Source organism: Micropterus salmoides, unplaced genomic scaffold (genome assembly GCF_014851395.1).
Source record: "Micropterus salmoides isolate LMB-PRFRI ecotype aquatic unplaced genomic scaffold, ASM1485139v1 Ms_hic_scaffold_7, whole genome shotgun sequence".
Lineage (NCBI taxonomy): Eukaryota > Metazoa > Chordata > Actinopteri > Centrarchiformes > Centrarchidae > Micropterus > Micropterus salmoides.
The window spans coordinates 35664687-35691906 of NW_024044459.1; the positions used below are offsets into that span (position 1 = coordinate 35664687).

Here is a 27220-nt window from a genome sequence, read left to right on the forward strand (position 1 = left end):
CTTTCACCTGCACAAATATTGCTAAATAACGTTAGTGAGTGGCAGTGTTAGCAAACAAAGCAGGTCTAATGTTAGCTAACTTAGCTACAGTTTTCCAAAAGTTCAAATATGTAACGTTATACAAACCTGTCCACAGATGACCACGATATCCATAGGTGTCCTCGTCACTTTAATTTTGCCAACAAATCCCGCTTTGAAGTATGAGGGTCAAGGCTTTTATGTGCCTTCAGACTTTGTTTTGTGTATTGTCCCCAGAAATCAGGTACATATAAATGTCAGGAAACTCGTTTCCTGGCCACATCTCAATGTCCATGGATCACTGATTCTTTGGAAAGCTGTAAGGATCACCGTCGAGTCCAATTGTCTTTAATTTGAGAAGGTAATTGTTTGTGTTACTCCTGTTTTCCATGTTTCCGCTGCTAAACACAACCATGCTAACAGAGGTTTTGCCACCCAGTCCAGCTTGGAGGGGAAGCGACATCAATGCATACCCTCTATAAGTGTCTTTGCAAGCAACAGTGCTAACAAGGTAGAAATGTGCAGTTTAAAGTCTTAAAGTCACATATTTACGATGCACTTTTTAGTTGTTTTATTTTTAACCATAACCATAACCATAACCATTCTAACAGGTTGAAGGGCTAGGGCCAGTGGCATCCGGTAAAGCAGTGAAGGAATCTTAACAGGGAGAAGCTGTTTGCAATGATCCCATGCTCCTTCACGATGACATCAAACTAAAAAGTCCTCAACATTTTACATCAGAACTGATGTTTCACTGAAAACTAATAATTCACTGCGGTAGGAAATTACGCATAAAGTATTTGCTTTATTAAATGTCATGATGGTGTTATCATGGATGAGTTTAACAGACTGTAATCAAAATATGTTATTTTTCATCCCCCTTGGTTTATACTTAAATTACATAATATTACTCAGTTTTGACTGAAATGAGATTGTGAAGTATTTGCAATAATAAAGCACTTGTTGTCTCAAGCAGGTTTATTTCCACAGGTAAGGTGTGGTATTCATAGCAGTAGTTTGGCATTTTGCATGCAGCTCAGATTGTATTTTTTCACAGTGATGTTTACATTTGTTTAAACAGACAACACATTTTGAGAAAGATGGCGGACGGTTTATTGGTATAAAAATCTATTCAGTTCAGGGAAAAGGCGCCTCTAAAAATAATAGAGACACAGCCAGTTCAACAGGTTTCATCTTTGGTCTCTGTCAGACAAACATAACAACCCACCCTCCTGAAACATTCAGTTCACACACCTGAAAGTCAAAGTATGTGTTATGTTTGAAGAATTACATGAGTATGTGCTGATGCATGTCTTGAATCACCTCCCAAGGTGTGTTTTTGTGTGTGTAGACAGTAGTATATAAAGTAAGCTTAAACTTTATTTATACCAGCGTTTTAGCTGCGTATCAGAGTTGATCTCCGTCTATATTAAAATGACTGAAAATGCACTTTTAGTGGCCATTCACGTACACTGGGCGTGCGCGGGCCAGTGTAAACATGAAGCAGATGGTCTGTTCTATAGTTACAGAAAATTTGGCGAAAGAATAAAGTAATGCAGATGAAGAATTGCACAAGATTTTTTATTTTTTTTTTGCATGGACCAATAATGAGCGGGGACTGTTACTGAATGTAACATGGGAGTTAAAAGAGGCTGTGGTGGCGGAAAACAAAATGGGAGTTTCCGCAAAGTAAACGGCGACATGCACAGTAACTTACAAGTGTAGGCTGTAAGTGTTCTATTTTGTATAGGCTTCGCCCTCTAAGGCTACTGCTATTGGGTTTACCTCCTATGTGTGGCTGTGCAGCACTGAGAATTTTAGTCTACGCCCACCCAACAGTGTGGGCCTCTCCTACGTCCGCACCTTGTGTATATACACAACGGTGAGACCCAGCCTTCGGCTCCCATTCCATTTTTCTTCAGCACTGAGCTGTCTAAGAGCAGAAGATTTCCTGTCGGAAAAGAAGAGCGATGTCTTCTGGCAAGTCAGCCGGAGCGGGGCAGGACGCCGCTACATCAGTACTGGTGTGCGGCGTCCGTGACGCGGGCTTCGTCCTGCCGGGGGACCTCCATCCCCCATGCTGGGTGCGCCTCGGACCGTAGCATGCCAGCCGAGCGCTCACCCCTGGATCACGCTGCTCATTCTGCGACCTTCTCTCCCCCGAAGAGAAGCAGCGCCGGGCTCTCTCCACTCTCTTGACGAAGCCCTCGACCTGTTGCTATCGGATGAGCAGAAATCCCCCAGCGGCTCCCTGCTTCTCCTGTTCCAACCTCTGGTGACGCTGGCCTCGACGTTGCTATGTTGCCGCGGCGATGCAAGTGATCGTTAAGCTACAAGGATGCTACGGTCAGGCTAACGTTAAGCTAACGTGTAGCTAACATCCGGTCTGTCCCTGGATCAGCCGACCAGGGAGACCCCGTTTCCACGTTACACCACATTAGCTGCGACTAATGACATCTTGCATGCAGTTTCATTGCTTGTGGCCGACCCTCGTCGGTCAGAGCGGATCACCGGTAAGCTATGGGTAAAAAAAAAAGCTGTGTGTGAAATCTTGTTGCTCCTTTTGAGGAAGTTGTTGAACAAATGCTGTCTGTGCCTGTCTCAGTCGAACCAGCCACACCAAGCACACATTTCCCACACTGTGAGCCAGCTGCCGTTAGCCAAGTGGCTAATCTGCAGCTTGAAGCTCAAAGCAACAAGCAGTACACTCGATCAGAGGTCCATTTACACAACCCTCCCCACAGAAACAGTTTGAGCCCACAACAGCGGACATTTAGCTTCGCGTGGACAGAACATATACACACCCAGTACAGATATTTTTCTGAAGAAGAAATCTGCGGGGCAGTGTGTGACGCTGTTCACATTACGCACGTTCCCTCGGCAATGCCCGGTTGCGGGCTCGTGCGTGACCAAGGCATCACCGACGCAGTCCCTCCTCCTGCATCCAGGGGTGTGTGACAGGCTGTGTTGTGCGCGTGTGATGTACGGCATCAAGTGTGTGCCAAACACATTACGCAACCCCGAACCGTGACGGCGGCAAGGGCAGCGAGGTGGCTTCCCTTCATGGCCACCAGGGCGCCTCATCAGCAGGTCCAAGCGCTTTCAGAGCGCTTCTCGGAGTGGCTCGCTTCCTGCTCGATGCACAGATGGATAGACAGCCTGATCCGCTGGGATCACAGGCTGCAATTCACCCCTGCTGGAGCCGCTGCAGCGGTCAGGCATCTGTTTTATCCAGACGACCTGCTGCTGATGCAGACAGCCCAGTTACTCGCACACTTGTCTTTCCTGGGTTTCACTGTGAACTGGAAGAAGAGTGCTGCAGGAGGATGCCATATGAGGAGGCTGCAGCGGTGGTTCATTCGCCTGCGTGTCGACCCGGTGAGACAGAGACGGCGCCTCGCCTCCGTTCCTCTGTCTGTGGCCCCGGATCTGGCCTACTGGTGGGACTCCCTCTCTCTTTTGGTCAAGGTTCCCCTGGGCAGGGTCATGTCCCATATCTTGAGTGTGGCTCAGGAGGTAGAGCGGGTTGACCCTTAATCAGAAGGTTGGCGGTTCAATCCCGGCTCCCCCAGGCTGTCGAAGTGTCCGTGGGCAAGATACTGAACCCCAAATGTGTGTGAATGTTAGTTTCTTTTTGAGCACTTAGGCTCATGGGCTCAGGAATGGTGAATGCAGATGTAGTGTAAAAGTGCTTTGAGTGGTCAAAAAGACTAGAAAGGCTCTATACTTGTATAGCCCTGATGGGCCCCTGATGGGCTGGGGCAGGACCTGCCTTTCCTGCAGTCGCCATGATGTCGCAGCAGCTGGGTTTAACCTAAAAACATAAAGAAGGATAAATAGTCACTTACTGAGAATGTTTATGTTAAATACCCACACACGCTGTTTTCATCCAGTCACTTGTGTGTGTTTGTGTGTTTTTGTTGTTCATGGTTAACAGACGTATATTGTGTGTGTACCTTTATCTCAGCTGTGTGATTAAATATTTCAGCTGCTCTTGTCTGATGAAGTAGAGACTGGATGAGTTTAACGGACTGTAATCAAAACATGTTATTTTTCATCCCCAATTATACTTAATTTATACTTAAATTACATAATATTACTCAGTTTTGACTGAAATGAGATTGTGAAGTATTTGCAATAATAAAGCACTTGTTGTCTCAAGCAGGTTTATTTCCACAGGTAAGGTGTGGTATTCATAGCAGTAGTTTGGCAGTTTGCATGCAGCTCAGATTGTATTTTTTCACATTTTGAGAAAGATGGCGGACGATTTATTGGTATAAAAATCTATTCAGTTCAGGGAAAAGGCGCCTCTAAAAATAATAGAGACACAGCCAGTTCAACAGGTTTCATCTTTGGTCTCTGTCAGACAAACATAACAACCCACCCTCCTGAAACATTCAGTTCACACACCTGAAAGTCAAAGTATGTGTTATGTTTGAAGAATTACATGAGTATGTGCTGATGCATGTCTTGAATCACAGTGTGTTTGTGTGTGAAGACTTCAGTTCGGTGCTCGTGTGCACGCCGACACCGATGCCGCGGGCAGCAAGCACCTGGGTGGCTCGTTATGGCTCTGGGTAGGTGAGCTCTGCTTGGTGGTACCGTATGGGCCAGTGAGGCGTTGACTCATCCTGCTTCGCCACTAACTCCATAGCGATAGCCTTAGAGGGCGAAGCCTATACGGAATTGAATGGGGATTACGTACTGTAACCCGGATTCTATGAGTATAGGCCCATTATTTGCACGGTACAAGATATTTAAATAAAAATACTAAATCAAAAACTCAGTAGCTCAGACTTACGTAGCATTGTGTAGTGTGCTGCTTTGCATGACTTATAAGACCTAATCAGAGCCAAATGTGAGTGTCTGCGTCATTGTTTCTAAAGTCCTCCGTTTTTGCCCTAAAACGCTACCTGGAGTTTTAAGATGAAAAACGGGCTCAGCAGCGTTTTCAAACTTCTCTGTTTTGTTTTCGCCATTTTAGTCTGGATGGGAGGTGCAAACGTAGCAAAGCGTATGCAGTAGCGTGGATGGGGCCTAAGGTCTAAGGCCTAAATCTGCCGGAGCTAATCGCGGCCATTCTAGTCAATTCTTGTGAGTCCACCAGACGCGGCTCTCCCCACTGATTACCAAATCAACAAACTCTAAAGATGTCAGCAAAATGAGTAAAAATGCTCTGATTCTGAAAGGCTCCTTGTGGCAAATGCAGTCTACAGACGATGTGAAGAAGGAAGTAGAAGCACAAAAAGAAGTGGACACTGACGGCAGGCTGAGGATGGAACTAAACCAAGGCGCAGCTGTAACGCGCTGTAGCCAGAGTCAGTGGACTTCAGAAGTAACTCTACATCCATACTTCTAAGTTTCTGTCTTAAAATGGAGTATCAGAACTGATCTCCGTCTATATTAAAACTGCAATTGCACATCACGTTGCCATTTACGTTAAGTGGGTATGCTATATGTGGGGATACTGGTAGTACCAGTAGTTTGGCAGTTTGCCTTCAGCTCAGGGTTATATTGTTTGAAAATGATGTTTATATTTGTTTAAAGTACAGATTATAGACGAAACATTTCGAGAAAGATGGCGGATGCTCGTCTTGGCCAAAATATTTTTTTCACCTTCGTTAGCTGTTTATTGGTATAAAATCTATTCAGTTCAGGGAAAGGTGAAACTGAAGTAAGGACAAAGGCGCCTCTAAAAATAATAGAGACACAGCCAGTTCAACAGGCTTCATCTGGTCTCTATCAGACAAACATAACAACCCACCCTCCTGAAACATTCAGTTCACACACCTGAAAGTGAAAGTATGTGTTATGTTTGAAGAATTACATGAGTATGTGCTGATGCATGTCCTGAATCACCTCACAGTGTGATTGTGTGTGAAGACGTCAGTTCATAAAGTAAGCTTAAACTTTTCACAGACACAAATCTCACAGTTCTATAACTAAAAAATGCCTACGTAATAATTAAATTACAAATTGCAATGTAAAAATACACAATACATGAGATGCAGACCTGGTGCATACAGGCTACCCAAACACCTGTTGCTTTTCACAGACACAAGTCACAAAGTGCTTTACAAACAATCTGGTGTTGTTTGCTTGTGATGAGAAGGGAAACAAACCAACCACAAGATTTTATGGATTTTAGCATTATTTCAAAAGATAATTGACCATGAAATCTGTTCAGGAAGTAATGTTATTATTGATCTCTGTAAGTCATGTACTGTATATATTTATGCAGTCTTTTGGTAACCATCTGTTAAGTGTGGGTATTTTCCCTGATTAATAGGTCAAAAATGTTAAAATGCTGTGCCTATATTCTGGGTACATTGTCAGTCCATTAGACAGTGACGGTGTGTGACAGTGATCCCACAGTAATAAACCCTGAATCATTACTAAACAAGACTCTTTTTCGTCCTGTCTCATTATTCATAACATGTGTTCTAATAATACTAATTATGCTCATAAAGTTATTTCTTCAGCTCTTCATGACACCAAAGAACATAAACCTACACATCAGAAGCTTCTGCGGTCAGTAATTTGATTTCCCCATGTGGGTCCTGATGATGCAGGATGACAATCGTCAAAACTGTCCAATCAACGAGTTACCTGTCAGTCTGTATAACTTCATGTTCAGTCCTCTTGGTTAATTTGTAAAAAGTCAGTGTGAACATTGACCGGACCAGAACTAAAATCCAACAATTTCTTCTCTTTTGTCCTGACCAAATGAACCGAACTACAGTGAAAGCACCCTAAGAATCACAAATACATGAAACAAAAACAGACTAACACATTTAATATAAAACCTCAATGTCCTTCATCACTGTCTACATGTATTATTGACATTTCCTCTCATGTGTTTACATGCTGTAGTTTCTAGGGCTGTCCCTGACTGTGGTGTCCGCAGCTGTCCGTGTGCACATCCGCTCACAAGTATATTCGAGGCTTAAGGGTTTACATAATCGAATCAGAATGGTCAAGTATTGCCTATAGTCAACGGATCAGGAGGTTACACACAGTAACACCACTGCGGCCGACAACTGCATGAACGTTCGACTGTGAGATTCAAGGATATATCCAGCTGCAGCCTACAGACTTGACAGAATTTGGCGGAAGTTGAACTTCCAAATATGGGTTGTCCCAGAAGACACTGCACACAAAACGTGATGACGTTAATCTCAGCCCACGTACAGTATATCCTAATGCAATCCTAAGCGCGTAACGGTACACACTAAAAACTCCCATAATGGGTTATTTTTGACCCAACTCCTGGGTTAACATTGTAGTTAATATAACCCAACTTCTGGGTCAAAAGAACAACCCCAATATCTGTGTTGAAATAACCCAGAAATTAGTTGGTCCCTTTTTAACCCAGGAGTTGGGTCAAAAATAACCTAAATTGGGTTACTATGCCAGTATGTCTTATTTCATAAAATAAAACTTTGTTGATGATATATCTGTCACGGTGTGGTGCAGCCAGAGGAAGAAGAGGAGGAGTCCAAAGTTCCAATTCAAACGTTTTACTAATAAAGTAACTCCAAAAGGTACAGACAGGCAGGATGTACACTACACACTAAACAAGACTACAAAGTAGAACAGCTAAAGACTGACTGATAGACATTGATTAACAGAACACAGGTGGAACAGATGATGATGATGATACTTAACTAAACACAAGTGATGCAGATGAACTAAATGACAGAAACCATGGAAACAGATGAGTGGCTGGAAAACAGAATAAAGGAAGACATGTGACTATTACACACTTCAAGCACTTTTACATTTTTATTGCATTAAATTAAATTAAACTCTATATAAAAAATACAACAATAAACAACTCTCAAACATTCGACAACATTCAATGACTGGATTGAATTTAAGGCTTAAAGTCTTCAAACATTGGTTGTGTCATGTCATGTGTGACTTTACACGGACTTTAAACTAGTTAGATGGAAGCCACAGAATTACCACGGCTAACGCTAATCTTAACGTAGCAACTAAGTCATGGTAATTTTTTCAGCAAATGGTGCTGAACTAGCAACGGGGACATAGACACAGAAAGGTTTATGTCACATCAACACCGAAAATACTCGCTTAGCTTGAATGCACGACGAAGTTGCACCGAAGAAGCACAGGCTAAAACGGATCGAGCGCGAAGCGACGGTTATTTCAAACGACTGTTTTCCAGAACAACTGCGGGGTGGTTGTTATACATTCATGTCAATAAAGCTAATTTGAATTTGAATTTGAGAGAGAGAAAAATAACCCAGAAACCCAAACCAACCAGGAATTGGGTCAAAATATTAGCCCTATCACCCAGAAAATGGTTACTCTCTGAAAAAATAACCCATAATTTTAACCCAACACAACTAATCCAGAAAATGGGTTGAAGAAATAACCCAGGAGTTTTTAGTGTGTACCATTTTTTTCTTTAGAGGCCAAACAGAACTATTAAGCCACTTAAGCTGTTTATGCTATTAAATCACTAAATACACTTATGAGAAGTTTTGAGGTGAGAAATCTGTTATGGCAGAAAATTACATTTAATCTTTTATGTATTATCTTTTAATATTGTTATTATTATTAATATTATTATTATTATTGTTATGGCTTATAGATATATATGTATTGTGTTTTTTATTCTTCACCTTTCCTTCTCCTATACTCCTTATGTTTGTCAGTCAAGATTGCTTAATCCATCACCAGCAATATATCATTTCCACGACAAAACCAACAGCGTAGAATCAAATATCTGCAGTTTTACGAAAATTGATGGCGAATCGAAAATGTTTTTGTGCCGACGGGTGTCAATATCATATAGCTGCAGTACCGGAGGTGCAAAACAATGGAGGTTGACATGCATAAAATCAATAACTTAGGTGTAAGCACACACCCTTTTGTTAGCTAGCTAGCTGGCAGTGTCAAGGAAAACAAGGGTCCATGGGTAGCGAACCAGCCTGGGTGGGAAAGCTTGCCGGCGGCCAGTCAGCTCCCCCAGGCCCAGTCACACAGACCACTGCAGCCAACACAGCAGACGTGTCCAGCAACAGCTGTACTACAGGGTGCAGGTAATGTGCATACCCCCTGTTATTCTAGCATTAAATTCTCAGTAAGTTTTTACTTAAATCAAGATACATCTGGCTCGTGATATACAGAAAATTCTTGGCTTGCGAAACTTCAAAGCACTGGAACAAATAAAAACTAACAGTAGTCTGAAAGGGGACTGTCATCGCTTCATTATTATCATTATTATGAACATAATAATTATAGTATTAGTGTACTATAATATATAATTATAGTTATTATAGTAAATATTAACGCATAATTTACACTGATTACTATGTTGACACGTATCTTATTTGATGTGTAGGTCTTTCTGCCAAGTGGCCAAAATAAACGTCATGTTTTGAGCATAGAGGTTTCTGGGATGAACCATAAGTGGAAGTTCAGCTTCCTTCAACTTCCTTCATGTTTGTCTGTTTGTATGTTTGTGGGCTGCAGCTGGACCCTTCTCGTGAGATTGGCAGTCGAATCATGCTCCACCCATCGAAGCATTTAACCTTCGACTATTCGGGGTTAGTCCTATTAGTTTCCTTGACTTCCTTTCTAACTTTCTAGTTAAATCCAAACAGATCTGCAGTAGAAGCTCTGAAACTGACTTCAGATCAGTAGTTAATGTTAGAGCGCCACCTGCTGGACAAAACACTGTCAACACACAGAGGATCAGAGTGATTCTACAGGGGGTGGACACAATAACAGGAACACCTCCAGTCTGATGCAGGAGGACAGTTAGCAACATGTTTGGGCTTCATGAAGCTCCTGATGTTTTATTTTGGGACGCTGCCAGAGGTGTTGCTTCAGCTCACTGCTCTTTTTGGACTCTTTCAGTCAGTGTTGGTGAGGACCTACTGTGATCTCTGCTGGGAGCTTTCCTGTGTTTGGACCTACATGTGTGCTCATGATAAATGAGTCTTTCCCTCTGATCACATCACGTTCTCTCTCAGAGGCTCAGACTGATGCAGCAGCACTTCAGACAGCAGCTATCTGACCGGCTGTTGCTTTCAGAAACACTCATTCCTCTTAAAGCTCACACATCCTGCTAGGGATGGGAATTGATAAGAATTTAACAATTCCATTATCCTTATCGATTCTCTTATCGATTCTCTTATCAATTCTCATTGGGTGAGGGAATAAGTACAAGTTTGTTTGTATTAACTCGCTTTAATTTCTGATCAGAAGACACAGCACAGAGTATACACAAATTATGTGTAACAACCTCAGAACAAACCTAAAAGTTGGTCAGCTACTTCTCAAAGTAAAGTCCAGGGACCCATAGCCTAGGACAGTGTTGGTGTACCCACCCATATGCCATGGCACACTAGTGTGTGTCTTTTATTATTATTTATGATTATCAAGCATGCCTTAGGATTAGGAAATTGTTAACTTTCACATTAATTGGTCCAGACAAAAAAAATAAATGTTTGGCTTTTTAAGCCCAACTGCCATTTTGTGCCATAAAAACTAAAAACCCAGACTGAAAACAGTCAAGGAAGAGCTTGTGCCTTTTGGAATATTTTGGATTCAACTTGAAACAAAATTCACCTGACATAAAAAATACAAAGATGTCTTCTGTAAAGATAAGATCACAACTATCAACAATTTTTGTGTGGAAAAATTATCATATTTGCCCTCTCAGGAAGGATACGAGATCTTTCTGGACTTAGGGGTCTCCAGCATTGGAAAACACCCTTTCAGAAGGGGTGGAGGACGCTCGGACCCAGAGATACTTCTCAGCTGGAGCTGACAACACTGGCAATGTGTCACTCTTCTTCCACCACCAGAAACTGGCACTGTCTTTGGTTGGAATGGGAGGAAGGCTTCTATAAAGCTGGATTTCTTGATGGGCTGTCCTCTTTTTCTGCTTTACAGGTGGTGTCTGAAATTATGAAATAACCACAAGGTTTAGTTTTAAATTAAATAGTGTAATAATCCCTGCCATCTATCATCATTCATCACAATTAGCTACAATAAACTTACGTAGTCCTCCTCTTCTTCTTCTTCTCCATCCTCTCCCCTGTGTATCTCTTGGCTCTGACAGCTTGAGAAGAAATTTACAGTCTAAGAATCACAGAGCAAGAAGAAAAGGTCTCATAACATAAATATGCTAAAGGCATTGTCAAATTCAAATACCTTCTCAACTGCGTCTGTGTTTGCTGCCACTGCTGATGCTCTGACCCTGACCCAGATTTCATCCCTGTCCATTTTAGATTTAGATCTAACACAGTGGCTTCCTCCAGGAATGCCTGGATATCATCATCCTTAAGTTTACAATGGAGGACAAACAACACAAATTTAGAAGAAAATGTGACTGACAATAAATAACCATTAGTGTATATGTTTAATTGTCATATAGTAATCCATCATTACATGTCAGTGGCTGTACCTGGTAACGTTTGGAAAGATGTTCTCCTTGATGCTCCTGATTAATGGAGAGTCGTCTTCCTGCATTGTGTTTGCACAGTTTCTGAATGATGGGCAATTTCTGACCACAGGTTGAACTTTTTTCACTGGAGACAGCAAGTGTGGATGTGTAATGCATCCTCATCAGCAGCACAAACTCCTCTGCTTTGCTCAGGTCCTCATTGCCCATTCTGGCCAGTCTGCAACATAAACAAAACAAAAATATATATTGCATAAACAACAAACATAACCCTTTTAATGGCTATAGTCAACCAAGTTTCATATAAGTAATTAAAAATTTTTTCAAACATTAGTTACTTCTCCTTCTCCATGGGCTTTCTAAGCCGTTAGCTGCAGCTTGGACAGCAGGAAACTGTTCACAAAATCTCTCCATCATCAAATACAGAGAGTTCCATCTCGTCCTCACATCTAAAGGGATCATGTGCTGGGGCTTACATTAAACAACGTAATATTACCATTACTTAATCATTTTTAAATTCATTTATATGTTACAATTTGTCGTTAGCTTGCAATTAAAGTATTCAAACAGTAGGCCTAATACTTACTGAGGAGATGTTGCTTTTCCGTCAGGACTACTTTAGCCATGTGAGATCTCTTCATCCATACGATCACAGAACGAATCCTTGCTGCCCAGTTGGAAACTGTAGTTGTGCAGCTTCTGAGCTCCAAGGTTAAGTGTGTGTGCAAAAACATGGAAACTTGAGGATGTTTAGCGTTTTCACAGCTACATCCATGTGTGCAGCATTATCCACGGTTGCTGCCACCACCTTCTCTTTCACTCCAAACTCCTCCAGGATCCCCTCAATCTCCTCAGCCACAGCTGTCCCTGTTTGAGCTTTGTACACTGCTTTGGTTTTGAGGACTTTTTCTATACTCTGACCTTCCCTGACATAGTGCAATGTTACGGTGAGGTAGTGTTCTTGACTGAAACTAGTCCAACCATCTGCTGTGATGGCTGCATGTGTGACATGTTTCAGGTCTGTGATCAGATTGCTCTTTTCAAACCCATACCAAGCAGGAATCAGATGATTTGTTAAACTGTCTCTGTTTGGGGCATTGTATTTTGGGTTGAGAGTCTTTATCATCTCCCTTAACCTACCGAACTGCAGAGGCATCTACTGTGGCAAACGGGTGCAAACCCTTTACCACAAACTTAGTCACTGCTCGGTGACATTCACTGATCCTAGCCTCGGCCATTTTATTCTTCCCTTCCTCTGTGAACGGAGTAGCTAGAGGTGCATGAGAGCGACTTGCTGCAGCCTCTGAGCCAGCCAGACTCTGGCCGTCTTCATCATCATCTAAGTTTGATGGACAATGACAATAGAGATTATTCGTATAGTAAAGGTTTACACAATGAAATGGCGCTCACATTAACTAAGTAGACAGGGCCTGTCCTGCCTGGAGAGTTTAAAGTTACCTTCGGCATTAATAACAGATGCCGTCCCGTTAGCTCGGCTGCCGCTTGACTCACTTGTGTCGCTAAGTAGTAGTGCATCAAACACGCGAGAGTCCTGCAAATGAATTGCATGCTGTGTGGCCAAATGTTTCTGCATATTGGAGGTAGTTCCCTGTTGCTGCTCCACAGGCTGGATATGTTGGCTCCCTCCTGATGTTTGTTCTTCCACTGCAGCCATGTTGTGTTTGTGTGCTGTGAGATTTATTCAGGATTTGATTTAAGTCCGTTATCTCTCATCATTTAACTTTGAACTGGATGTTAATGATTTTGTTCTCTTCTTGCAAAGCTGCCACTGGAACCAAAGGCTGAACTCTTCTTCATTTCCTCAACTTAAACTTTCTCCCTTAATTTAAAAACAGCATGTTCACATATTTGTCTAACTCCTACTGCTGATTACAGTGAAAAAATAAAAAGATCTAATCTATTAGTTACTTTCTGATCAGTTGGCAGAATGAAACTTTGAAACAGATTGAGATATATCACGTCTTGGCACCAGACTAAAACATATAAAACTTTATTCCCAGAAGATCTGGACACTAAGATGGTAAATAATATTCAAAGTGACAAGAAACAACGTTTGTTTTGTGTCTTTAAAACAGACTGTAGAGAGATGACATCCCCGGCCGGACATAAACTGGGGTCAGTGTCTTAATCCCTGAACTACGAGGGCACAGCCAGTGGAAATAAGGTTTAAAAAGGAGCACAATTATTAGTTTTAAATATATAGAAAAAAACTTCACTCAACACATATATGTATAAAAATATACAAGCAGTTGTGTTTCATTGATTTACCCAGAGATTATCTGAAAGTGCACTGAGGCCCAATGTAAGACTTTGTTAGCAGAGGAATAGAATAATTGCCACCAGCTCACGTCACACAACATAAAGTACAAACAAAAAGGACAATATGTACAGACAAGACAAGAAAAAAATGCACCTATTTAAAGCTTTTAGACCCTTGATCGAGCTGATGGTTTTTTAAAAATGTGACCAGTTTAAGAGCTTAAAAACAAAAATCAGAAATATTCATTAAAGAATCGAATTGCTGTTGGGATAAAAGATCTTCTGAGCCATTCAGTAGAACACTGAGGTATCTTCAGCCACTAAAGGAACTACTAAGTGTCTTAAGGACACTGTGGAGAGGATGGTCTACAAGATCCATGATATTCTTCAGTCTGGTACATGTTTTCTTTTCTAAAGTGACCTTGAGTGACTCAGCGGGGAGGCCAATCACAGAGCAAGCCTTTTTAATCAAATTAGTGCCCCAATTTTTATCCTCAACAGTAATGCTGCCTCCCCAGCAAAGCACAGAATAAAAAAGAACACTGACTATCGTGCCTTGATAAACGGTGTTTCCTTAGGAAAAATGACTTGAAAATAATGTCTTTTCGGTCTTGTGTTTTTTTTCCCAGTTTAATTTGCTGTCCAGGCAGAAACCAAGATATTTAATGTCATGAGCCACATCTGATCTGGTCTGTGTGAAAATGGCAGCTGCTATAGAAATGACTGAGCCTGGCCAACATCAGTCATTCAGTCCTGAGGTGAAGCGTTACTGCAGGAACCTGAGGTTGGTTACTGAGAGCATCAGGCTGCAGATGGAGCTACAGATATAATGTGTTTCAACTGTTTCTACACACAGTTCACTGTTTAACTGGACAATATAATGTGTTGCAGGTGTTGAAATAGTTGTATCTGTACACTGAGGATACTTGGATAGTTGAAACAAAGCTTTTCTTAAAGTTGAGTTTACTCACATTTTTAAGGCATTGAGCAAATGAAGTTTTTAAGTTAAACCACCTTGATAATTTTTACAGTGTGTGTTCATTTTGAATTATTCCCCTTGGTTTCTTTGGACTCAGCTAACTTGTAAGTGTGCTCGCTTTTGGTTTTGGCTTAATAAATCATCAAACTGTACTAGCCTGACATTTAAATGTTTCAATTTCAGGGAAGACTGTTCACTGGCCCAGATGCCTGCTGTAATGACGCTCTGCTAACATCATAATGATCAAGACATGATACATTTCTTTTGGTATTTCATTTTTAAATCTTCTATTTCTGGTTCAAGCTTTTTTCTCAAGTCCTCTATTTCTTCTTTCAGTCCTTTTTCTTTGTGACTTGAGAGCTCTTGTAACAGATTGTACTGTTTGTTACGCTGCTCTTCTGTCTCTTGCAGTTGTGTTTCATGTCTTTGCTTCAGTTCCTGTATTTCCTCCATGTGTTTCTCTACCAAGGCTGCAAAGTCTTTGGTGTATTTCTGTCTGAACTCGTTGAATTCTTCTGCCTGTTTTCTGGCCTCCTCTTCATATTTCTTCTTCATTTCCTCCAGTTTTTTCTTATAGTTTTCCTCTAATTCTTTTCTCTCCTTCTCCTCCTGTTCTCTTCTGATTCGATCTTCTTCTTTTCTCTTGTTGTCAGATTTTTCTCTTTCCTGCTCGTATTCTTCTTGAAGCTTTTGAAGTCTTGTTTCCTCCTTGTGTCGTCTCCGTTCATCTTCTCGATATCGTTTGTCCCACCATTCTTTCCTCTCCTTCTCCCACTCCTCTTGTTTCTTCCTCATCTCCTCTCTGCTCTGCTCCAGCTTTCTATCAATGGTTTCCTTTTCCTCTGATTCTGACTTTATTTTTTTCTCTAGATGTTGATGTTTTTGTTCCCACTCCTGTTGTTGAATTTCTTCTTGCCTTTTCTTCTTCCTTTCCTCTTCCTCTCTCCTTTCCTGTTCTTTCTGTCTCTCCTCGCGCTCCTTCTTGATGTTTTCCTCCATTTCTTGAAGTTGTTTGGCTCTCTGTTTTCTCTCCTGTTCAATTTCTGCTCTCTGATCCTCCATTCTTCTCGTCACTGCTTCCATTTCCTCCTCATGTTTTCTTTGAAGCTCCTCCTTCTCTCTCAGCATCTCTTCTTCTTTCTCTTTCAGGATCCTCTCCACTTCCTTCTGTATCGCTGCCTCGGCCTCTTTAAACATCTCTGAAGTGTAGCAGCTGCCTCCATTTTCATTCAGCATTTTGTTGCACTTGGTCAGTAACTCTCTGACCTGTGAGCGGTCTGTCTTTTCCTTATTATTAAAGACCTGGTATCTTCCTCCACAGTCATTTATCAGCTTTTTCAAAAAGTCATCACAGTCTTCTTCTATGTAACTCTTAATTGTTTGATTTTTCAGATCATCTCCTCTGGTGAATATGACAATGATGAAATCTCCTGAATTCTTGCCAAAAATCTTCTTGATCAGTTCTACAGAGTCTTTTTCCTCCCGTGTAAATCGACCGATCTGCAGCACCAGTAAGAACACATGAGGTCCAGGAGACAACATGCTGATGCATTTCAAAAGCTCCAGTTGGACGTCATCATTGGACAGAGTCGTGTCAAACAAGCCGGGGGTGTCGACCACAGCGACAGGCCGTCCATCAATCTCTCCTGTTACTTTCTGACAAAACTTGGTGACTGACTTTGAGCTGACAGTAGATTTAAAATGTTCTTTGTTCAAAATGGTGTTTCCTGTTGCACTCTTCCCACTGCCAGTCTTTCCAATCAGCACCATCCTGAGACACTCTACGTTCTGAACTTTGTCATCAGTTCCCATCTCACTTTTATGTTTTAGATTGTGTAGTTCAGCTTTAAGTCTTGTGTTAATGTTCTCCTGCTCTACAGCCTTCTCCATCTGAGCCCTGGTGAACATGTCCTTTGTGAAACATCTGGATCCTTCAGCTCTCATCTTTTCCACCATGTCCAGCAGCTCTGGGATCTGCTGCTCGTCCTTGATGTTGAGAACAACATATCTTCCTCCACAGCTCTGACGGAGCTCCTGGATGTCCTTGTTTTCCTTCAGAAAGTTAACAAAAGCTGGAGCTGCAGGATCTGACTCCACAGTGAACAGAATCATGGTGAAGTCATCGACTCGAGAGCTGAATGTGTTCTGGATGGTCTTTAACTCTCCCTTGTCTTCATCAGTGAGGGGACCCACAGGTAGGACCAGGATGAAGACATGGACGCCCTCAGGATCACAGAGGGAGATACACCTGAGTGATTCCTCCATCACTGCCTCCTGAGGTTTTCCATACAAGGCAGGCAGCTCCACCAGGGAAACCCAACGTCCACACACCTCTCCCTGATGTTTAACACACTCTGATGAGTTGGAGACTGAATGAAACTCTGTCTGACCTAAAATGGCCTTGGCTGCTGAAGTCTTCCCTGCTCCTCTCCTCCCACACAGAACCAGGTTTAAAGCTGGTTTGATGTGTTCAGACTTTGGTCTGATGATTGAACCTGCATCCTTCAACACTTCACAGATGACATGATCTTCATTATTCTCCTTTACGATTTGATCCAAGCGTGTTAACAGCTCTGGAAGTTCAAGGTTCTTCTGCTTCAGGTACGTGTTTCCACATTTTCTGATCAGGTCTTTTAATGGAGGCTGTTCCATGTATTTTTCCATCAAACCTGGACTCTCCTCTCTGGGTGTTGATATCAGAACCAGTGAATGATCAAATGATCGATCACTGAAGAGTTTCAGGACTCTGCAGAGCCTCAGTTTGTGTTCCTCAGTGAAGTCTTCAGGCTGTAGAACCAGCAGGAACACATGAGGTCCAGGATCAGAGAGTCTCACACAGGTTTTTACATGTTCCATCAGTTTGTGTTGAGAGACGTTGGGATGCAGCAGATCTGGGGTGTTGATGAGAACCATTTCTTTCTCCTTCAACCGTCCTCTTTCTCTCAGACAGTCGTCTGGTTCTTCCTCAGTGTTGAACTTAGTCTCTCCCAGTATGAAGTTCCCCACTGAACTCCTCTCAGACCAGCTGTTCCCCAGCAGAACAACCCTCAGCTCAGACACTGTTTGTTGAGATTTAGAAAAGGTGGAAAAAAGATAAACACAAACTTGCATTTATTCATTTATAATTAAGTTATTCTTATACAGCAGGATAACACAGTTTAGTTTGACTCACTGTCAGGAGGCTGGAGCTCAATGCTATTGCGCTTCAGAGGACGCTGATCATCTGTGACTGAAAGGACAAAGCATTAGTTTACTTATTTATTTAATCACATGTAATCTATAGTAGACCTTTTTGTGACAATAATACTGTCATTATTCAAATGTTCTATACAGTCTTCTAAAACTTTGGACCAGATCTGAAACAAAATCCTGCCAAAACCGAAGCAAAACAGAAGCAAAGACTAAATTAATTTCCCTAACATTTAAGTGTTTTTCTTGTTAATCCAATTAGTCTTATTTCCATACTTTATATATGTTGTGTTAACACCTTATTTTTAAAAGTGGACGTTTTCACATGTGTATCCTTGTGCTTAGTTCACCAAAGCTGCAGTTTTATAAATTTGTATGTGGTGCTCGCTGACAACTAAGACTTCATCGCATCTCTTTAGGTCAGACTCTCATACTGCAACACTTGTCTTTGTAAAGAGAAAATAACAGAATTAAGTCGCTGACCCTGCCTTTCAGCTCGCTCTGCTCACTGCATTTACCATTGAATACGTTTGCACTCCAAATTTAGGTGCGGCTGGCTGACAGCTCACTTTACTGCAGTTCTGTCCGTGTTGAATATTATACAACACTGAAATAATGACCAACACTGACCAATGACCAAATGGCCCAATTTGGACATTTGGTTGGTGGCCACAATTATTTTCCAGCACTGCCTTAACCGTCTTGGGCATGGAGTTCACCAGAGCTTCACAGATTGCCCTTGGAGTCCTCAGCACAGATCCTCAACAGGGTTTAGGTCTGGAGACATGCTTGGCCAGTCCATCACCTTTACCCTCAGCTTCATAACACCAAATTTAACACACAAGCTCCCCATTCACATCTGAGACCTGCCTTCACTTTTCCATCAATTGCGGAAACAACAGACTTAACGGACACACTGTGACCTACACTGCACATGTTCTGCCAGACTGACAACTTACGAAGTAACTTAAATATTTTCCTTCGTTAACTTTCACCGTCACGTTCTGCTGCTCGCGCTCTCTCATTCATAATCAATTCAGAATCTTCCACATCCGCATTGCAAAGAAGTACACTGTACTATCATAGACTGTATAAGTTAGTGGACTATACTATAATGTTCACAGTCGGAGGGGTGCACCTAACACCCGTGATCTCTGTTACTGGTCTGAGATCAGTGTTTTATTCGACGCATTTCGCCGCTGCTGAATGAATGACCACGCTAATAAAATTTCACACGGTCATCAATATGACTGCGACATTGATTTTCACCGACACACCGTGCAGCAACACTCATCGCTGTTTTGGCTCCCTGTGTGCAAAGGAGTGTGTGTGCCAACTAAAGAGAGAGAGCAAGTAGCAGAACGGCGAAAACGTGACGATGAAAGTCACACGTGTCCGTTAAGTCTGTTGTTTCTGCAACTGCTGGAAAAGTGAAGGCAGTTAGCGCTAGCTAACAGTATTCCCATTCAATTACTTTTAAATGTCTTTTAATAGGCTACGTTTTGTGAAGTGGTTGTCTTTAATTGTCCACTGTATCTGTTAGGGCCTGTCCATAGGCTCGCCATTCATCTGTGACAACATCTGAGCCTCTTCTTACATGATGTTGATCTTTCACCACCCTGAGAATGGGTGTCCTTGATCTAATTATGTTGTGTTTTTGTGCTAAACTGCAAAATGCTCTAAATGGTGACTAAAGTGTATTCATAACGAGGCAGAGTCGGTGGTTATAATGTGTTATGGAACATGGCCGGAGATTCTTGCCGCACATTGATATAAACTGGTATCACTATTAGTTATAAAATATTAAATCAAAAGGTCATAATACATTATGAACTTTGCTATAGCGCCTAATGCATGTTTGTAAGTTATTATAACAACTGTTATAAAGTCTTATGGACGCATTATATCGTGTTATAAATATATGCATAAGTCATTATAGCAATGACCTTCATAGAAAGTGTTACCTATAATTTTTAATGAATTATCTTAAATCATGTTTTTTTTAAACAATCAAACAGGTGTGTCTATTTGTTTAAGGACAGCTTTTGTTTGTTTTATTAATGTTATATTTCATTACGCTTGGAGTCAAGTATTTTTTTTAATCCACCAAAAACGTCCCCAAAAAAGTGTGCTTAAAAAGTGGCATATGCCGTCTTTTGTGCGTATGCACCATTTATATGCACTATCTGGGTGTGCCGATTCAAGTTTCGTGTTACAGTTATGTAAAACTTTCTAAAGTGCATCTACCCGTACATTATTACATACATATTATAATATTATTATAATTGATAAATATAAAATTGATTGATAATTTTTTGTATATTATTCATGCTATCCATCCATTAGCCATGGACAATCTAAGATGGTGCCACAGATGAGTACTGTGCACTCTATTACTTTTTATGCCTTCACATTTACCAGAAAACAGCTTTTAAACATTAGACTTCGCACTGCTCAAACTATACCACTGATTTTTATTAAGCCTAAGACTATCTTTGAGTTTTTAGTCAGAGAAGCAGAAGCTCTGTGTGGTATTTGCCATAGAGCTAAATATGTAATAGATGCCTAAATTCATATGTAAATCATTTCAATGTACAATAAATAGGCTACACTAGACTACTAATCATGCACCTGTCTCCTGCGCAACCTGTCCACTACCGAAAAAGTCTGTTAATTTGGCGTCTTGTGCCAACATATTTTTCTTCTTAGCTCTTTTTGTCAGAACTACCCATTTCTTTTTCCTCTTTTTTTCCTTTTTGCTATATTCACCATCTCTTTTGTCACACAAACACGCTGGAAAGTAAAGTCCTTTGATCGGCGCCTTTGAGCCAATCAGATTTTAGCTAAAATGAGGATCAGTCCGAGTTGGGAGGGGTCACTCGTATCCCCCCTCAATATTGAAATTATTGTTTGTCTGATAGACACACAGACAGCGTTCTGCTGCAGCTGACCGGCCAGTTGGCCAGCGCAGTGACAGATCATAAGAAAAAGAAAAACTCTTTGATCACAGGCCATCTTCCTAAACTTCCTGATGGCCAGTCCACACCTGCCAAAGCTGGAATTAGAGGCCTGCTTTGACTGTAGCCTACTGATTGGAGACACTGTGACATTTTACATCAGTGTTTGTGTGTGCTGACTAAAACCTTCTGCACACACAACAATTATAAACCCTGGTTTACAGCAAAACTCAAGAGGAATCGTCGACCACGAAGAAGGCGTACAGAACTGGGGACAGAATCCTGTATAATCAGCCAAGAACATTCTGACAAGGGAGGTCAAAGAAGCAAAGAGAAGTAATTCTGAGAAGATAGAAGGTCCTACAGGTCATCACCCATCTGGTTGTCTTCCAGGTCTGTGAACGTTTTTGTATTGCAGAAAGTACAACAAGGAGTTACCTATACAATTTTAAGTCAAGTTTTTATAGCAATAGTGAATTAATAGTATGAAAATATTATATGGTTATAATATTAAAACAGCTTTTGTCATAAATCCATCAAACTTTGTTTTGTTGCCACCCTGTAGGAATATATTGGTTCTGTGCTGTTTGGCAGTAAAACAAAAAGAGAAACAATTGAAAATGCTGTATGTAGCTGTAGGGCACAAAACTCAAGCCAATAAAGGAGAATAAATACAATATCAGTGTATCACTAAAGCTACACAGAAATCATGATTATATTTAAAGTTATGATGAAGAAACTGTATCTCTGTGTGAAGTGCTTATCTCTGTCTGTTCTGTCACAGAGCTACAGATGTTATTGATTCTCATATTTAGTGTTTTGTTAGATTAAAATAAGACTGACCAATCAGCTGAGTTTAATCTGGGATTTACAGACCTGATTTAAATCTGAGGACGCAGCTTTTTTATTATCTGTATAAGAGAGAGAAGAGTGTTATCCAGACTAACACAGTCTGACTGGACTCACCTGATGCTGCAGACGCCATGATGTCACTCTGCTGGAAACACCAGAGACCAATTCAACTGAAGATCAAATGCTGCCATTTAAGAACATAAAGGAAGAACAATAATATTTTAAAACACTTATCGACACACCAAAATGTTTTTTCAGAGCAACTTAACAGTTGACCAGTTTTTCACTAACAAAGACCACACCTGTGAAAGATGTACATTTAGAATGGTTTATTACATTTGCATTTATTCATTTAGCTTTTATCCAAAGCAACTTACAATTATACATGTCAGAGGTCACACGCCTGGGGAGCTGAACCCGGGTCTCTAACACCAAAGGCATCTGTCTTATCCACTGTATCATTAAGCATCATTATGTTTAATTGTTTAATCATACACCCTAGGATATGCCTACAAAATCCCTGACTTTGTGCAAGGGTACCTAAAATAATTGATGATGTTTTGAAGTCAAAGGGTGGTCACACCACATATTGATTTGATTTAGCTTATTCTCCTGTTTACTCACTTGCATTTTTTGAATTGATAAATGTAATCCATGTATTTTTTATATATAAATACATATACACTCACTGGCCACTTTATTAGGTACACCTTACCGGGCTGGACCCCTTGTGCCCTTCAGAACTGCCTTAATAACTCTGTGACTTAACCCTCAATGCGTTCTCATCTCAATGCGTCATAACTGTACATAAACTGTACGCAATAATCATCAAAATTATATCAAATAAAGGCTTGAAATATCTCACTTTGCATGTAATGGGTCTATGTAATATATTAGTTTCACCTTTTAGCTGAATTACTGAAATAAATGAACTTTTGCACAATGCGCAAATTATTCGAGTATTAGAGTTACTAATCCAAGTAACCAGAACACACCATGCTTCACATGAATGCACCACTGCGCAGCAGGTCAAGTACAGTTCAAGTCTCAGAGCTACAAGGTCTACATCTAATTTATTGAAGCCTCTACTAAAGCAGCACAGCAAAACTTCTAGAAAAACACTCCGGCGCTGACCTGGAGGCCTCTGCTAGTGATGTATACACTCGTCAGAAGAGTTCTTTTTTATATATCCATAGTCTTTACTGTACAGTATCATCAGGTCTGAGAGGCTGCAGTGTTTTCAGTTTGGCTGGTTGTTGACTCTTCAGGTTAATTATTGTTCCAGTAAAGTGGATTCATTTCTAAAGAGCTGGCTGAACAGGTTCTCCATCACTTTTTAGGAAGGGGTGGGGCAAGGATAGTTAAAGTAATATAATAACATATCTAGTTACTTTAAAAACCAAGTAATAAGAAAAGTAATATTATTACTTTTTTAAGGAGTAATAAGCAACGGCGTCGGCAAGTTATTTTTGACCTTGTTTTGACTGTAGCCCCAAATGTAACTCAACAACAGCAACAAAAATATTTTCCATGTTAATATGCAATAATCTTCATGACAAAGCCTCTCTTGAAGGTCTTTAAAGAGCGGAGGCTACTCGCAATAACTCACACATTTTGCTTGAAGTTCACGTAATCTTGGCTTGTCCGCGACTCCTGCATTGCAAAATTGTAATCAGAATATTTAAATATAAATGTTGTTGGTCAGTGTCTAGTCAATGTATTAACACAAACGGTTAACAGTCCCCGCACAGTAGTGACAGAATATCATGACACCTGATGCTCTGTGTCCTGCTGTCTCTGTCCCCCTCGCTGTGAGACTGTTTTACTGTCTCCAGGATGCTGCATCCCCTCTGCATCGAGAGGTGGCAGTTCACGCTCCGCAACTCTGGTCCGAGCTGGATTCAAACCCGCGACCCTCCACTTCCCAAACTAATCCTTACAGACTGAGCTACTGCCGCCCCAACAGGTGAAAGCATGAAAGATTTCTGCGCTGGGCTAAGCCCCCAATGTTTCAAGAGCCTGGAAACGCCCCTGGTAATAAGTAAAAAGTAACTTATTACAATTTCTGAGTAACTTACCCAACACTGACCATCAGTAACTACCAGCTCTGCCTTCCACGGCTCAGTCCGGCCACAACAACAACTTTCCCTCCAACGCTCTCTCTGGACATCTCACATCATTATAATAAAACTGCTTGTTGAATGTGACTAAACATCTGAACTTCATGTGTGTGTGGATTAACTAACATGTTCTCTGTAAAGCTTTCCATAAAATGGAGGAGTTATATAAAACAAGTAGGCTACGAGCTGTAGTAAGATGTTCGTGTTAGTTATATAAACTACGCATAAATAGTAAGGAATTTTTTTAAGTCTGGTAAGTTATCTCTTTGTTGTAACAATGCTTCTTGGCAATAAATCTTTTACCACTGGAAAACCTGTTTCTTTCCCTTTTAAATGGTGCAACATTTGTAAGGAACATGCCTTTGTGTGATGAGCAGCAGAGCTGAGTGCAGGAGTGGACTGGTACAGTAATTCAGAGAGAATTTGAGAATTTTACTCCATCCCAGGCCTAAGTTTGTGGAAAAACCCTATTTGTTGATGTAGCGGTACAAAACCAGGTACAGATTTGGCCACTATGTTCATCTGGGAACAAATTTGCAACTGTGTTTGTGTATAAACATCGGGTCTAGGATATAAATAGCCATGATTGTCCAACACTAAGGTGGTGGAGGGGGGGGGGGGGGACCGGCATTTGGTTCCCGTGTGAAAGAAAAATTAAATAAGGCAATGTTCACTTTTGCTATTTGTTTAAGTTATGTAGGTTGCGTAAGTTACAATGCTACATTGCGTTAGCTACGATGCTAAGGTTAGCTATGTTAGGTAATTTCCTGTTTTAACTTCTTTACACTGGCTCCCACTATGATTTAGAACACTTAAGGCCCCTTAATGGCCTTAATATTAAATCCTGACTATACCAAACACAGCCACAACGCTCATGCTGGTCACCAGCCTGCTCACACACTGCCGTACAGCCTGGTATCATCATAAGGCATATGAATAACACTGCAATTATTTTTGCAGATAATTACTTTAAAATGATCAGATCTGCTTCTGAACATTACCGACAGACTGCATTTACTGTTTGAAGTTTCTATAAAGTCTTAGTGGAGTTCACTCACCTGCTGAAAGTCTTGCCTACATGTTCTTCCTCATATCTAAATGATGACTGTGACTATCTTTCACCTGCTCATCTAAAGAATGCATTTCCTTGAAACCTTGACAGACTGAGCCGAGCAAGACTCACATCAATGTTGTCACGTAAAAAAAGTAAAGTGGTGAAACATGAAGTCTGTGTGCAGGATGTCTCTTCTTTTTTTACAGAAATACAATTAGAAACTCTAACACTGAAACACTAAACAATAATACATGTTGGTCCTGTAGAACTGAGAAAGAGGAAAACTATTCTTCCTCCATGCGAATTTACACAACCTGAAATTATAGCTGAAGTCAGCACATAAAACTAAAGCTGATTCTTTCTGATTGCTCTGTATAAAATCTGACTGGACTCACCAGATGTTGTCAAAATGTCTCTGCTGGAATCATCACAGGAAACTCAACTGGAGAGCAGCAAGATATCTGAATAACAGGCAAAAGTAAGGTTTACTTCTGTATATTAAAATACATTAAAGACAGGAGTGACTTTTATAACTAGTGTGATCACTAGAGTGTGTGTGTGATCACTAGTGTGTGTGTGTGTGTGTGTGTGTGTGTGTGTGTGTGTGTGTGTGTGGATTAACTGGACTAACTTGTTCTCTGTAAAATGGAGGACTTATATAAACCATGCAGGCTGTCAGCTGAAGTTAACTTGAGACCAACAAGGAAATGTTCCTGTAAAAGTAATAAATATGAACACCTTTCAGTTTAACTTTGACTTTATTTAATTAGAGTTATAGAACTCCTCTTTCTGGTTCTGTTTAACCAGTGAACTCTGAAATGTTTAATCCTGTTTTATCCTCTTTACACTGGCTCCCAGTATGTTTTAGAACAGATTTAAAAGTTTTACTGATTACTTTAAAGGCTCTTCATGATCCTCGGGTAAAAGTCTGTTGTCTGTTCCAGAGGCTGAAAACTAAAGTAAACAGAGTGTTTACTGACCGAGGACCTCAGGACGGCTGAGTCAGTGATCTCCTTTAAGCTCCTTCTTAAAACAACAACTTTTATTTAGTTATCAGAGAGCCTTTCCTGATTTAATCAAGTTTAAATTTTCTTTGAACTGTCTTTTATTTCCTTAAAATGTTTTCTTGTTTTTATCTGTTCTGTTTAAAACGTGATGGTTTTATGACGTCTGTTTTAGTTTTACTGCCTTAGTGAAGCACTTTGTAACGAGGAAATTGAAAAGTTCTCTATAAAGATTTTCTTATTATTTAAATGTCACAATTTTGAAAAAACTATTAAATTAAATTAAATTAAACTCAGAAACCAGCTGGAATCATCGTTTCAGATCAAAGTACAGAAAATGTGACTGTTTGATAGCTGTATATTTCTGCTGAACACCTGAACACATTTTCCTGAAGTCACAGTTAATTATCTGAAACTGACGGTGTGTCAGATCATATTTCTGTCTCTCAGTATTTATATTTTATATGAATATATGAAGTTTTAGTCGAGTTCACTCACCTGCTGAAAGTCTTGCTGTCTTCACACCGAGACGATTAAAGTGAAAGTAAAACAGGTAAAAAAAAAAAAGCAAGACATCAGAACAGATCACATGATCAGATGTTTCTAAATATTTCAGAAAGGACAAAAGAAACGTGTTTTTACATGTAAATGAGTCTCAAAGGGAAAACTGTATTTAATGTTAATGTAACCTCTATTGATTGAGTGTTACAAGTAATCCAAATCATTATAATTACTATAGCTGCAGCTTCTTATATGTAAAAATGATTGATTTTTTATACTCATCTCTAAACATGTTTTAAATAGTGAGAAATTAATTTAGACCTCAAACTAATTTTCAACATGTTTATTTCTTTGATGTGGAGTTCAGCTTTTCTTCACACAGTATGTTTTTTTATTTAGTCCTGTAGTATCTGAAGTGGTTGAGGCCTGAAAGACAACATGCCAGGTAAATAAATACCTACATGTTCTTCCTCATACCTGAAATAATGACTGTGATTATGTTTCATCAGCTGAAGAACGTCTCGGGTTACGTATGTAACCCTTGTTCCCCGAGAAGTGGAACGAGACACTGCGTCGGTGACGACACTATGGGAACGCCTCTGGGCGTGGCAGGGCTGAAAACATGAATGAAACTACTCCAATCCTATTGCCGTTGCTAGAACGGTAGCGTGTGACGCTGTAACTGGAGGCGTATATAAGCACGCCGGCACTCCGGACACATTAGCTCTTTGCTCACCCCACCCCCTCAGGTGGTGTCTTGTTCCCTTTCTCGGGGAACAAGGGTTACATACGTAACCCGAGACGTTCCCTTTCGAGGGAATTCGAA

At 40.7% G+C, this 27220-nt stretch overlaps 1 protein-coding gene across 1 annotated transcript; it reads right to left on the minus strand.

Annotated features, from left to right (window-relative positions):
- Positions 1-13453: 13453 nt before the first annotated feature.
- LOC119891531 (cingulin-like) lies at positions 13454-26449 on the minus strand. Its single transcript, XM_038703246.1, has 5 exons — positions 26392-26449; positions 25285-25350; positions 21830-21899; positions 17890-17946; positions 13454-17776 (listed from the first exon to the last, which is right to left on the minus strand). The coding sequence occupies exons 3-5, from the start codon at positions 21846-21848 to the stop codon at positions 14961-14963; spliced, it is 2892 nt and encodes a 963-aa protein (XP_038559174.1). The 5' UTR covers positions 21849-21899; positions 25285-25350; positions 26392-26449; the 3' UTR covers positions 13454-14960.
- Between the last annotated feature and the right edge of the window lie 771 nt (positions 26450-27220).